The sequence below is a fragment of the Populus euphratica genome, unplaced genomic scaffold, assembly GCF_000495115.2.
Source record: "Populus euphratica unplaced genomic scaffold, PopEup_1.0 scaffold2.1, whole genome shotgun sequence".
NCBI lineage: Eukaryota > Viridiplantae > Streptophyta > Magnoliopsida > Malpighiales > Salicaceae > Populus > Populus euphratica.
In genome coordinates, this window is record NW_011499846.1 from 4,297,087 (window position 1) to 4,310,456 (window position 13,370).

Consider the following 13,370-nt stretch of genomic DNA (forward strand, 5'->3'; position numbering starts at 1 on the left):
TTTGCTAGCATGGTTTATCAATTACTGAAAATATACTTATAACACATTTGAAATTATAGTTGTGAATTTTTTTAAATTATTTTTTATTTAAAAATAAATAAAATTATTTTTTGTATATCAGCATATCAAAACAATCTAAAAATTTTTTTTTTATATCAGCATATCAAAACAATCTAAAAATATAAAAAAATTTATAAACAAAATCAATTTTTTTCAACAGCACTTTCCAACTATAAAAACAAATAGGGCCTTAGTCTAGTAATACAATCTTGAATAGTGAGAACTAGGGCAATTGTTTCATGCTTCGTTGTGGGTTGTATTAAGTATTTTTTTATATTTTTTAAAAAATATGCATAGGTTGCAAATGTAACTTTTATTTGTAAGTGAAATTTTGATTATAAATTCAAAATTTAATGTATATGAAGGATTTTTTTTTTAAGATGATAACATCTTTGATCATATCAGGTTAATCCAAGTTAATTGTTAAACCTATAACTTGAGTTATAAACTCAATTAGACTTAATAACATTAATTTTTTTTAAAAAAAAAATTGTTGGTAGATTATAGTGAACTTTACCAATAAACTAGTTTCTTGTTATGTTACTTAGTAAACATCGATGAAAATATTGATATTATTGAGTTTACTTCTAGGTACTAAGCTTTATAAACCATCTTGGTATACACTGTACTTAGAAGGAAAATTCTTGTAAATCAACATGTTGGAAATATAATAAGTAATGGAAATAAAATCATGTAATTTTTGGTAACATATTATTGATTTATATTTATAGGAAAACAAATTTTAGGTAATTTCCTGTACAGGGAAGGTGTTGTCAAGTTCTTTTTAAATAGGAATGTTATTACTTTTTTCAATCATTTAATTTGTATAAATGTTTAGAGGAAAGTTAGTAGCGCGTCGTATGTACATAATCATTATTAGTTTTTCTAGCAACGCTTTTGATGAGCATGGATAGTTAGGTGTCGACTATGAATAGGCATAATCGACCTTTTGACGTGGGCTCATCGAGTGTAATGCTGCCATGCTGAAAGGGGTTCTTTTAGAGCGGGATCTAGGAAATACCTTGCCCAATGGAAGCTCGATTACTTAATGTAAGTTTTTTCTCTTTTCATGCATGAATAAAATTGTACATTACAATTAATATATTTTGAGAAATTAATTTCAATTAACAAATATAATTTTAGGTTTCCAAATATTAAGCTTTCCCAAATGATAATATCGATGATGAAAATACCGATGGAAATGCCATTGTTTCAATGGAGTCGAGTATTTAAAAAATTTGAAAGGAAAACTATGATACATTGTTCGGAAAGTTCAGGGTTTAGCATATACTTAAATAATTTTTTTAGGTTAATTCAGTTAGTTTATTGGTATTAATAAACTAATTATTTTATAAATTTTACATGCAAAAAAACTTTTACTTGGAAAAAGCTAATAATGTTGTTGTCATGAGGGTTTGGAAGAATCATAGCGCAACTAGGTAAGACTAAAATCAAAATAAATATTTTTTATTTAAATGTTAAAATTTTATTTTTCATATATTAAATGATAATTCATTTCTACCATATAGCTTGTGTAATTTTTAGTATAAGGCGTAAAAAAAAAAAACTAAAAAATATGCTGAAGAAAGAGAACTTCCCGATTGGAAAGGTGTGATGGCTTGAAAGGATTTCAGACCTCCTTTCGTCTCGAAGGTTGTATGAGCAAAATATATTCAATGCGTGATGTCCAAGCTTTTTGTGTGACAATCACAATCTGGTGTGAAGAATCAAAATAGGAAGATTCATGGTTCTATTATCACACACATCGATAGATCCAGTGTCTTCATTTCGCATGGAAAGTTAGTGGTAAGGATTTTTTTTATTACTTCCATTTGTTTTAAGAAATTGTTACTTTATATGAATATGTTTAGCTATTCTCTTGCAGACTACGATTCTTGAACGTGAACCGAGATCACTAGATATTTTTTAGAAATATACATGTAAAATGATGACTAATGAAAAGAGGTGCAACAACTCGTGGATAATCAAGCTCAAAAATTCATGGTATGTTGGATTTCAACAATTTCTTTTCTTAAATTATTATTTTTTGTGAATTTGTTGATTTTTTCTTAAATTATTATTTTTGTGAATTTGTTGATTGTTTTTCAAGAAACATATAAAACATAGTTAGGGGAGTAATATGGAGGTGATCATTCAAATCATTTGAAATTCGATAGAAATCAGATTTATAGTAACTTAAACACTACGATCAAGAACTTACGAACACTCCGAAGTGTCTCAACCGTAGATGCTTGCAATCGGTTCCGAACACTCAAATATTTTAATAAAATTATTGATGGTCCTACCAACAGTTTAAGTCCGTCAGTATATTATAGAGAGTTGAAAAGAAATTACTGAAAATACCACTAACATTGTCCAATCACTGCGGTTTAATTCTATTGATAATATTAAAAAATCACCGATGAAATTATAAATAGTTTTTTTTACCGATAATATATCATATTCACAAGAGATATATTAACAGAGTAAAGCAAGATAATATTTTTTTGTTTGGTAGGCTTTTGCTATCTGCAAATCCATTGCTGAACATATTATCAAAGGACTTGCCAACATAACATAAATAATTGATCACAAGTTTTTTTTTAAATGATATTTAGTAAAATAACATCTAAATATATTCTTAAATTATTTAAGAATTTAGTAAATTAATTAATGTTGAAGAATCTAAATTCAAATTAATTAAAAGAAAAAAACACAAAAACAGTTAGACACATGGTCTTGACATTAATTTTAATATAATATATTAGTTAATTATTTTGTAACCATTTGTTTCATCGTGTCAACTCGAAGCCAAGATCACAGCCCAACAATACAAGTGAAAGGGCAATGCATGTTAATTAGTGTATCTTTTAGTCTTGTTAATGAGAATCTGACTTTAAGCATTAAAAGTCGTTTTTGCCAAAATAAAAATTAACAGATATTCTTGCCTGATGTGAACATCCCACACATCCCAAGCCATGCCAGTCAAGATTGCAACGCCTTTCCAGTCCAGTCCTTAGCAATATTATCAAGTCAAGTACTCCATGGGAGAAGCTTGCCCTGCAATTTAGCAAGGCACATGCTTTTCTTTACATCAAACTCAAAGTTCCCTTGGTGCATGTGAGGTTTTCCCCTCCGTGCTCGACACAATTGCATGTCATTTGGATGCATCCTTAGGGGTCAGAAACTCCTCTTTCGCTTACAGCTATATACCCCACAAAATTAAAAATAAAAACTCAAGCATAGCTCATGCGCGCATGGTGTCACCTTCAAATTGCTTTGATCCCACCTTTGTTTCTCTCCGAAGATAGCGAGTTTGATGTGTTTTGCAGCCTACCCACATGGTTCTTCTATATTATGCATGGTAGACTTTCACTGGCTTTTCTTGCTCTAATTTTGTGTGTCTTAAGCATTAAAATGTATCTTCTAACAAAGCTTATGTATGAGAATAGAAAGATCATTAAATAAAAAATAAAAAAAAGGTGGTCAATTTAACCAAAGCAATGGCTTCTTCTCAATTTGATAACCTTACGAATTAATTTAAAGCATCCCTTTGTCTTGTCTTTTGTAAGAGAAAACAATGAACTCAAGATCAGACAGACAGCATTAGGGTATCGTAATGCAAGTAATCGTATTAATTCGGCTTCCACAATTCAAGAAACCATGAAATGTTGACCCATTCAGATAACGTATTAGCCAAGTAGGTCTAGTCAAAGCTCCATTGGGACCCTGCCGTTTAGGCCCATAGCTTGAGCCAACGCCATTTGGTCACCTGCAAGACTTGGCGTTAATGGCATGGCATGTATTTAATTTGTAACCTAATTAAATGGTCCTTAATTAACTCCATTTTGAAGGAGAGGAACCTTTCGCTTTCCTACAACTTGTCAAGCAATGTAACGCTTCCATGCTTTGCAGTTTTTTTTTTTTTTTTTTAACTCAGTTAGTCCTTGAATAAACCATTCACAAATTTTCAGAATCTTGTTCAAGTTTCACACGCCAGAATTCTCCCTTTTCAATTTCAATTTTATTAATCACCACCAGTATAATAAAATGAAGTATATATAGACAATTAATCATTTCCTATAATTAGATCATTAAAATAATTTATTGACGATCTTCAATAATTCATTTTTTATTTGTTAGGAAATAGTAACAAATATTTGCTTTAATTACCTCTTTAATAGATATATATATATTCCCAACTCAACACGACTGTAATTTTTTTTTTATATTTTATTTAACTTCCAAACTCCTTATCATATCATAAATAACCCTTAAATTGATAAATAAATCAATATTTATTTTTCAATAATTATACATATTCAAACAAGCTTTTCATACTGAAAACAAAATCTTTTTTGTATGAGATTTTAGATGACTAGTTCCTATATCTAGCGAGGTAAGTATTAGTTCTGGTGTGATAGTTTGAAGGTTGAGTTTTGACTTCTAAGAGAGAGGTAGGGTTGGCTAAGAGAGGTTGCCCCTCTCATATATATTAGAGCCTCAGGCTATGATCATGGTGCTCTTGCAGTCCTGGTAAATCGGTTTCGTGACAATGCAGTTCAACAGTATTTTTTATTTTTGAGTTTTTAAATTTTTTTAGATTATGTTTATAAAAAATAAAATAATATATTTTAAAACACAACTTCTATCCAAAATCACTCTGTTTGAATATCCCGGTGAACCAATCAAGTATTTTAACCGTGCATGACTAATTGATCCGGTCTGTGATCCTGTCAAAAAATAATAAGAATTATCTCTCTTATTAAAAATGTATTTTTTACATTTCTCTCTCCTTTATGATCCGGTCTATGATGGTAATGGAAAGTCAGAATTTGTTCTTATAAATTGTAAAACCAAAATTTAACATTATTGAACACTGTGGTGTATTATTTTACGTCTTCAAAGTTCAAATTTTATATGGGTAAATATAGAAAATAGAAAAAAAAAGATAATGGAGAAAAAAATATTTGAATAAAAATATATAAAATAAATCTATATTTGAGATAGTTTTCCAACTGTTTCAATACTGAAGATTGAAGTTGAGGGAAAAAATTCATGAGATTAGAGTAATTATACAAAAAACAAATTGAAAAAAATTATAAAATTTAATTTTTAAACAATTTAATATTAAAGAAAAAAAAACTGTAAAAAAAAGAAGAAAAATAATAAGTTATTGAAGGATGGAATTGTTTTAAAAAAATATTCAATAAAAAAAACTTAAAAAAATTAATTAAGTCAATTCTGGTCAACTTTCCAAACTCATGAGTAGATTAGAGATTGTAATAATTCTATAGAAAATATATATATATATATATATATATATATATCTAAATTAAAAAGATTTAATTAAAAAATAAATAAAATTAAAATAATAACTAACCCGAATCAAATCGAGTTAATCTGTTAGATCTACGACAAGATTATAAGATCAAGATAAATCTATAAAAAATAAATATATTTTTTTTACAAAATCTCAATTTTAACATATTGTTTTAGAACTAGATCAACAAAAATAAAAAAATTTATAGGACTAGTATATAATTGAAAGGAAAAAAATACAAAATATAATTTTTAAAATAGTATAATATTAAAGAATAAAATTTAAAAAATGATAAAAAATAAAATAAAAATCATAAAATTAATATTATTAAAATAAATAATATTTTATGAGTTTAGCTATAATGATTTTATTTTGTTAATTCTTAAATTTGAGTTTTAAACCTTCGAGTTTTGGACATTTTTGAACTACTTTGCGACAATGCCGTCCTTGATTGGAAGGAAAACGACACGGTGTCACGCTCATAGACCACACAAATGCCAAATTACGAGAGAGTGATTAGATCCGTAACCAACAAAAAACCGGAACCATCTTGTGTTTTTATTATTTTTAACTTAGTATTGAACCGATGTTTTCTTTTTCCCAGTTTGGTCAATTACTGTCCATAGCCTTTTATTGTTCACATAAATATTAAAAATGATAAACATAAAAAATATTTTAAATAAAGCATAAAAACGAGTGCGTGCATGCTACTTTTTCATAATGGTTCGTTATAATTTTTTATATTTTGAAAAAGACTGTATGATAATCTTAATTATTATATGGAAAAAACATGTTAAACATTAAAAACAATATAAGATTGTGAATAAAAAAATAGATGTAAGAAAAGGGGATTTATTTATTTCAAAAGGAGAATTACTCGAGAGAGAAATTCAAGATTTAGGGATCAATTAGAGTTTTCCAACGTTTCTAATAAGATCCAGTTAGTAAAATTAATAAAAATATATATATATATCGTTCGTGATTAAATATTTTAGTAGTTTTTTTTTTATCACTGAATAAAGAATTGATTTTTCCATGTCATATAAATACATAAAATATTAGGCGTTAGAAAAGAAAAAAGAACCTTCATTTATGGACTAATTTGTCAAAATTATATGTAACTTTTGCATTCTAGTATTAAAGCTTAGGGATAAAGTGAAATTGTAAATTATAAATAAAAAAAATATGCTAAATAAAGGAAATAAATAAATCTTCAAATTAATATTTTTTATATATATATTTTAAATTTTTTTATGTACTGATATAAAAAATAAATGTTTTTATTTTAATATATTTTTAAATAATAAATACTTTAAAAAATAATTAATATCATATTTTCAGCTCAAATCCTCCACCGTGGAATCTCCCTCCATAGGCAATGGAACCTACCAATAATTAACATGTGATCCTTACAAGGAAATCGCCATCAATCAGAACGGTACCAAAAATAAAATAAAGCATCGTTATGGGACCCATGATAACATCCAATTAACCCTTTAATCCAAAGATAAAGACATCAATAAGATAATAATCACTCTGATTCCTCCCTGTAAAAACCTTTCCTGGAAAATGTAAAGAGAAATTTAAGGAAATCTCTCTCTCTCTCTCTCTCTCTCTCTACATGTATATACTATATATACATATATATATTGCAAAAGCTAAGCCTTGATCATTCACACCACATTACATTTCCTTGTAGTTCTGGTAAGGTGACATGCAAATGTTTGTACAATCAAGTTGATGAACAGACTCCATTTTCAAGCCTTTGCTTAGTTTGGTTATAGCTTTTCTTGAGTTCAAAACGAGCGAGAAGTAACAGAGAGAAAGATAGCAATGAAGAATGAAGAGCAAGAACGGACTTTGTTTGGAATTTCTCTGACTGATAGGCCAAGATGGAAACAATTCTTCATTTGCTCTTCTGGGTTTTTCTTTGGCTATCTTGTTAACGGCATATGTGAGGTACTTTCTCCGTTTCATTGCATACTCTGTTTGGTTTCTGGGAATTGGAAAGAAAAGAAAGCCAAACTTGGAATTCCAGCTTCTTCTTTTTTTGCTTTCTTTAATTTGTTTCTGAGCAGCCAAAGTGAGGTTAAAGTTTGAATCTTATGGTTCGTTAAAACTGCTTCATAGGACTAAAAGATTGCTCTTTTTCACTCTTTTTCTCGATTTCAGGAATATGTGTACAACAGGCTTCAGTTCAGGTAGGCTTTTACCTTTCTTTTACCATGTTCCTTAGGCAATTTTTTTGATATGTTTATCTGTGAACTATTTGTTAGTTTTGTTATTATAAATGACAGGTGGTCTTCCATTCTTGCAGCTATGGCTGGTACTTTACATTTGTTCAAAGCTTTGTATATGTTTTCCTGATTTATCTCCAAGGCTTTACTCCCAAGCAAATGGTGAATCCATGGAAGACTTATGTCAAGCTCTCTGCAGTTCTCATGGGTTCCCATGGACTCACCAAGGGGTCTCTGGCTTTTCTTAATTACCCTGCACAGATCATGTTTAAATCCACCAAGGTAGGACTGATTCATGCCAACAGAATAATACTTCTGTGATCCTTAATTAGGCTGGTTAATGCCAAATACAGCAGAATAATAGCTCTGTGATCTTCAATTGCAAAAGCAAATTAAATGAAAATGAACGTTTTGTACGAGTATTTAGAATTTGATCCTGTCTGTCTGTGAAAAAAAAATGAGGTAGGCCCCTAAAATAAATGGTTAGTTGTCAATGGAGTCTGAACATCGGTGCTGTTTTTTGTTCGAATCAAAATGCATGAGACCCATATTATCACTGTATGGAGTCTTTACTATAAATAACCACTTGAGTTTTCAACTACAATTAGTAAATTAAGCCAAGAAAATGATTAAGTTGGCTGATATTTCTCGTGGTCTATATATTCTGGCTCCGCAGGTTCTTCCAGTGATGGTAATGGGTGCATTCATACCGGGTCTGAGACGCAAATACCCAGCTCATGAATATGCATCTGCGCTACTTTTAGTTGCAGGTCTGATCATTTTCACTTTAGCAGATGCAAAAACTTCACCTAATTTCAGCATCATTGGTGTTTTGATGATATCTGGTGCCCTGATCATGGATGCTTTTCTTGGTAACTTGCAAGAAGCTATCTTTACCTTGAGTCCTGAAACAACACAGGTGATGAGCAAGAGGATTTTCCTACTTGTGCTTCAATGTGAAGAAAAAGGCATGGAATTCATGTTTTTTTCTTTCTTTCTATGCACAGATGGAGATGTTGTTTTGCTCAAGTGTGGTAGGCTTGCCTTTCTTGATCCCTCCCATGGTTTTGACAGGAGAACTGTTCAAAGCATGGAACTCATGCTCGCAGGTAATTGACATACCAAGCAGTTTTATTGTTTTTCCCACCTTAACGTATAGTTCACAATTCTTTATCCCGACAAAAACGTACACATGGGTTGAAACTTTTGCCTGACAAAAATCCTTACAAGAGGAGCTCATCCTCGTTCACTAAAAAGGCTAAGATCGAGGAACCTTCTACAAATGATGTAGAAGAGAGAGTATTTCAATTAGAAATTGAAGCTGTAGGGGATGAAGAGAAAAGGCCATTGGTGTAGAATTAAAAAGGTTTAATTTAAGCTATGTTTTTTTTCCAAATTAAGTGTTTTTACGTAAGATTCTGACGGTTAAGTTAAAATGTTAGCTTTGAACATTTCATAAAGTATTTGTATTTTCATTTTTATAAGGTGAACATTCTCTTTTCTGGACAGATTGCAAGCAAAAAAATGTCAAATCATAGTTAAGAGCATTTTACAGAGTAAAAGGGATTTTAATATTTATTGTGTTCTAGAGTTATTTTAGACTTTTAGTATGCTTTATAATCATAATATAATGTTTTTATGCAATATCGGGGAGTTTTTATTAAAACAAAGATGAATTAGTTTAATTCTCTCTCTCCATTTATATTTTGGTATTGTACAGCTTTAGAAAAATAAAAATAAAAAATCACCAAATTTCAATTCATGCCTTTATTATTTAATCATTACAAAAACTAAAAAGGCATAGATAAATAGTGCTGCCGCCTTTTTTAAAAAAGTTTTTTCTTCATTTTGTAATTATTTAAAAAAAATATTATGCCTCTTTTTTTATTTAGTTAGTTTTTAATTTATTTTTTAATATTAGATTATTTAATAATTGAATTTTATATTTTTTTTAAAGTATTCTTTTTATGTAGTTATCACAATTTCATAAAAAAAAAATTCAATTAACAATATTGAGTTTCATAATTTTTTTATTTTGCTTTCTATAAGTTATTCTAATCTATAATTCAGATCATGAATTTGATAAGTTAACTTGAATTTTTTTAATTAATTTTATTTTTTAATTTCATCTTCCAATAATGAGTTGATTTGAAATTTTATGTTATAAGATTTTTTTTATTTTCTTTCTATATGGTTATCACAATCTCGTGATCGGGTTATCATTTTGTTGACTTGTGTTATTTTTAAATTAAATATTTTTCAACACTGAGTTGATTAAAAATTAATTTTCATAATTAATTTTATATGAAATTATTATGATCTCATGATATATGTTATGGATTTAATACGTTAACTTTAATTGATCAGGATCGATTCAATATGTCCTCATTTAAATATTAAAAAAACAAAATCTCCTAATATGTCATATTCACATTATTTAAAAAATATTTTATATAATATACATCAAATTTTGAATTCATGATCAAATTATTATTTACTTGAAAATATATTAGTAATGTTTAGATATTATTTTATATTAAAAAACTTTGATCCACCTATAACTTAGCATGTTCCAATGATAACGATCTAGTTCGCAAAACATCTAAAAGTTGTTTCCCTACTCGGTGCAAAATGGGACAATTGAATTTTTTTTCTCATTTTCAAATGTTTTTTTCTTTCAAATATTTCATTTTATAGCCTAATAATAAGAAAGAAGGCTTGAAATTATGAAAAGAATTTAACTATTAAAGATAAATAACTACATATAAAACAGAAAGAAAATATGTGGCTAACAACACTTTAACAACAAATTTTATTTTGACCCAATATTTTTTTTTTCAATTATGAAGCTAAAGAGATGAGAGAGAAATTAATATTAAAATGACAAAGAGAAAGAAAGTTAATGGTTGGGTGATTTTTAAGCAATGAAACTTATCATTCCTAGTGTTTCTTGAACCCTTGTTTTTAGCTTATTTGTTTAGCTCTTTGTTTTTTTTTTTTTTTTTTTTTTTTGCACTTTATTTTTTTTATCATTTGATTTTTTTCCCCATTCTTGCATTTAATATTGAGTTTTTATTGATTTTTTTTTATTTTTTTAAAAAATTATTCTTTAATTTTTTATTAATTGTGAATTAATTTTCATATTTTTATCATAAAATAAAGTAAAAAAATAATTAAATCTAATAAAGTCTATAACCCAGGTCGTTGGTTTGACAAGTAAACTAGAATTAGCCTAATTGTTTCTCTTTTTTTCCTTTTAGGTTTTTTTATTTAAACCTACCAAGTTGACAAGATTACAGTGAGACAAATTTTCACTTGATTTAATTTGAAACTCAAGTTAAAAAATAAAAAATTTAATTGAAACTTTTCAAGTTTGATCATTATCTTAAATTTAATAACAATATAAAAAAGTTACTGTGGCCTAAATATTTTTTTTAGGTTAAAAAATATCATAGGACAATCAATAACCTAGTAGCTCTTATTTCTTAAGAAACTTGGATACTATTTTTGCTTATTAGCATTTTTTTTTAAAAAAAAAAAAGATTGTGAAATAGTACAGTTGAAAAGTATAGATTGTACATGTCATAATTAAGAAATATAATATTTATAGTTTGCTGTTATAGAATAAAACTTCTAAAAAAATTATTAAATGGACCAGAAAGGAGAAAATAGAAGAAAAAAAAAGACATGGAGATACAATGAAACTTCAATTAAGACATCATTGGCACTATTAAAAAGATATTAACAAAATAAATCCAATAATATTAAAGAAGATTATCAATAAAGACCCAAGTGTGTCATATTTGTTATCCAAAAATGATATGTGACTCACTTGTTTTTAGCGACAAATATTACCTATTCATATCATTATTGTTGATATTTAATGATTTCATTGGATTTATCTCATCTAATTTTGTATGGTACTAGTGACATTGTAATTAGAGTTTTGATGTGTTTCTAAATTTTTTTTCTTGATTATTTAATTTTTCAAAAGTTAGTATTTTGAATAGAAACAAGCTATAACTATCTCATTTTCAATTTAAAACATATATAAACTAGGCTATTTTATCTAAATTTTTTTCAAATATACTATTTCATTAATATTTTTATTTTATTGTGCTAATTAAAAAAATAATCCTTATAAACCACATTGTTTGTACAATGACAAGATGCACGCTGCAGGCAACATTGGCACTTTTGTAAAAACTCGAAGCCATTTTGTCCTTTTGGTTCTTCATAAATAAAAGCCATTGAATATCTCGAGCTTTGACGGATAACATGTTCTCTTTTCACCACGTGTCAAAGCACAAACATGCAAGGTGACACGAACACTTTTGCCTTTTTTGGAGGCGATGGCAATGCAGTCAAAACCTCGTTTTCTAATATTTATTTTTCTATTTAAATTTTATTTTTAAATATTTTTAAATCATTTTAATATATTAATATTAAAAATAAATTTTAAAAAATAAAAAAAATATTATTTTAATACATTAATTTCTATTACATTCTCAACTCCACTCTTAAATGATCATCAATCAAATCTGGACAGTAACATTAATATAGCATTGAAAAAATATCACATCATAAACAGCAAAATATTCCATTCCCAACTCCTCGCTTAAATGATCATCAATCAAATCTGGACAGTAACATTAATATAGCATTGAAAAAATATCACATCATAAACAGTAAAATCTTGATATTGTGTAGCAGCAGCAGCAGTACTGAAAAAATGGCTGGCAATGCTGGAGGCACATACACTACTACAAGGTTGCTAAGGGCAGAAGATGGAGGAAATAGAAGTGGGCAAGTAGAAGAAGGAAGACCAAAAGAACCATGGAAAGGAGAGTATGTGAAGAGTGTTGTCTATGCAGGACTGGATGCCATTATCACTTGCTTCTCTCTCATTTCTTCCATCTCTGCCACTCACAGCTCCACTGGTAATTAACATTATCTTGTATGCATGTATGATGCTTGTTTTTATCTAAAATTTGATTAGTTATTAATCATGATTCTGTTTCCCTGTAGTGGATGTGTTGGTGCTTGGATTTGCAAACCTGGTGGCAGATGGGATATCAATGGGGTTCGGAGATTATGTGTCTAGTAGCACTGAGAAGGATGTGGCTGCCAAAGAGAGGGCAGTGACAGAATGGGATGTCACTAACCATGGGAAGGCTCAGAGGCAGGAGTTGGTCCGAAAATATCAGCAACTTGGGATGGACATTAATGATGCAGCCACGGTACAACCTTCTCTTTCCCTTGTACAGTTTTGGCTATAAACAATTAAGTTGAAGTGAGAGTACTTATGTTTGCCTATTTGGTACTAGGTGGTGGAGATATTTGCAAAGTACAAAGACATCCTAGTAGATGAGAAAATGACCACGGAAAAAGGGATGACACCACCTGATGAAGAGGAGAAGCCATGGAAGAATGGTCTTATTACCTTAGTGGCTTTCCTTGTGTTTGGCTGTTTACCACTCCTCTCTTTCGTTGTCCTAATCCCTTTTACTAACGATGAAACAATGAAGTTTATTGGTGCTTGTTTCATGGCTATCTTAGCCTTGGCAGTTCTTGGAATAGCGAAGGCAAAGATAACTGGACAAAATTATGTGCTGTCTGTATTCATCACCGTAGGCAATGGTGCCTTCGCTGCTGCTGCGGCTTATGCTATCGGGTGGACGCTAAGGAATGTAGCTGGGCTAGTTGACTGAAAATGCTGGGTTTTTAGTTCTGACAAGCATTTTGCCGAA

General features: G+C 28.9%; 2 protein-coding genes across 2 annotated transcripts; both read left to right on the top strand.

Annotated features, from left to right (window-relative positions):
* Positions 1–6,969: 6,969 nt before the first annotated feature.
* Positions 6,970–8,834, top strand: LOC105138230 (UDP-galactose/UDP-glucose transporter 4-like). The gene is made up of 5 exons (XM_011044274.1): positions 6,970–7,342; positions 7,556–7,584; positions 7,701–7,902; positions 8,297–8,539; positions 8,628–8,834. The coding sequence occupies exons 1-5, from the start codon at positions 7,217–7,219 to the stop codon at positions 8,832–8,834; spliced, it is 807 nt and encodes a 268-aa protein (XP_011042576.1). The 5' UTR covers positions 6,970–7,216.
* Positions 8,835–12,306: 3,472 nt separating this feature from the next.
* LOC105133268 (uncharacterized) lies at positions 12,307–13,355 on the top strand. The gene is made up of 3 exons (XM_011037189.1): positions 12,307–12,560; positions 12,649–12,860; positions 12,948–13,355. The coding sequence occupies exons 1-3, from the start codon at positions 12,353–12,355 to the stop codon at positions 13,329–13,331; spliced, it is 804 nt and encodes a 267-aa protein (XP_011035491.1). The 5' UTR covers positions 12,307–12,352; the 3' UTR covers positions 13,332–13,355.
* The last annotated feature ends 15 nt before the right edge of the window (positions 13,356–13,370 follow it).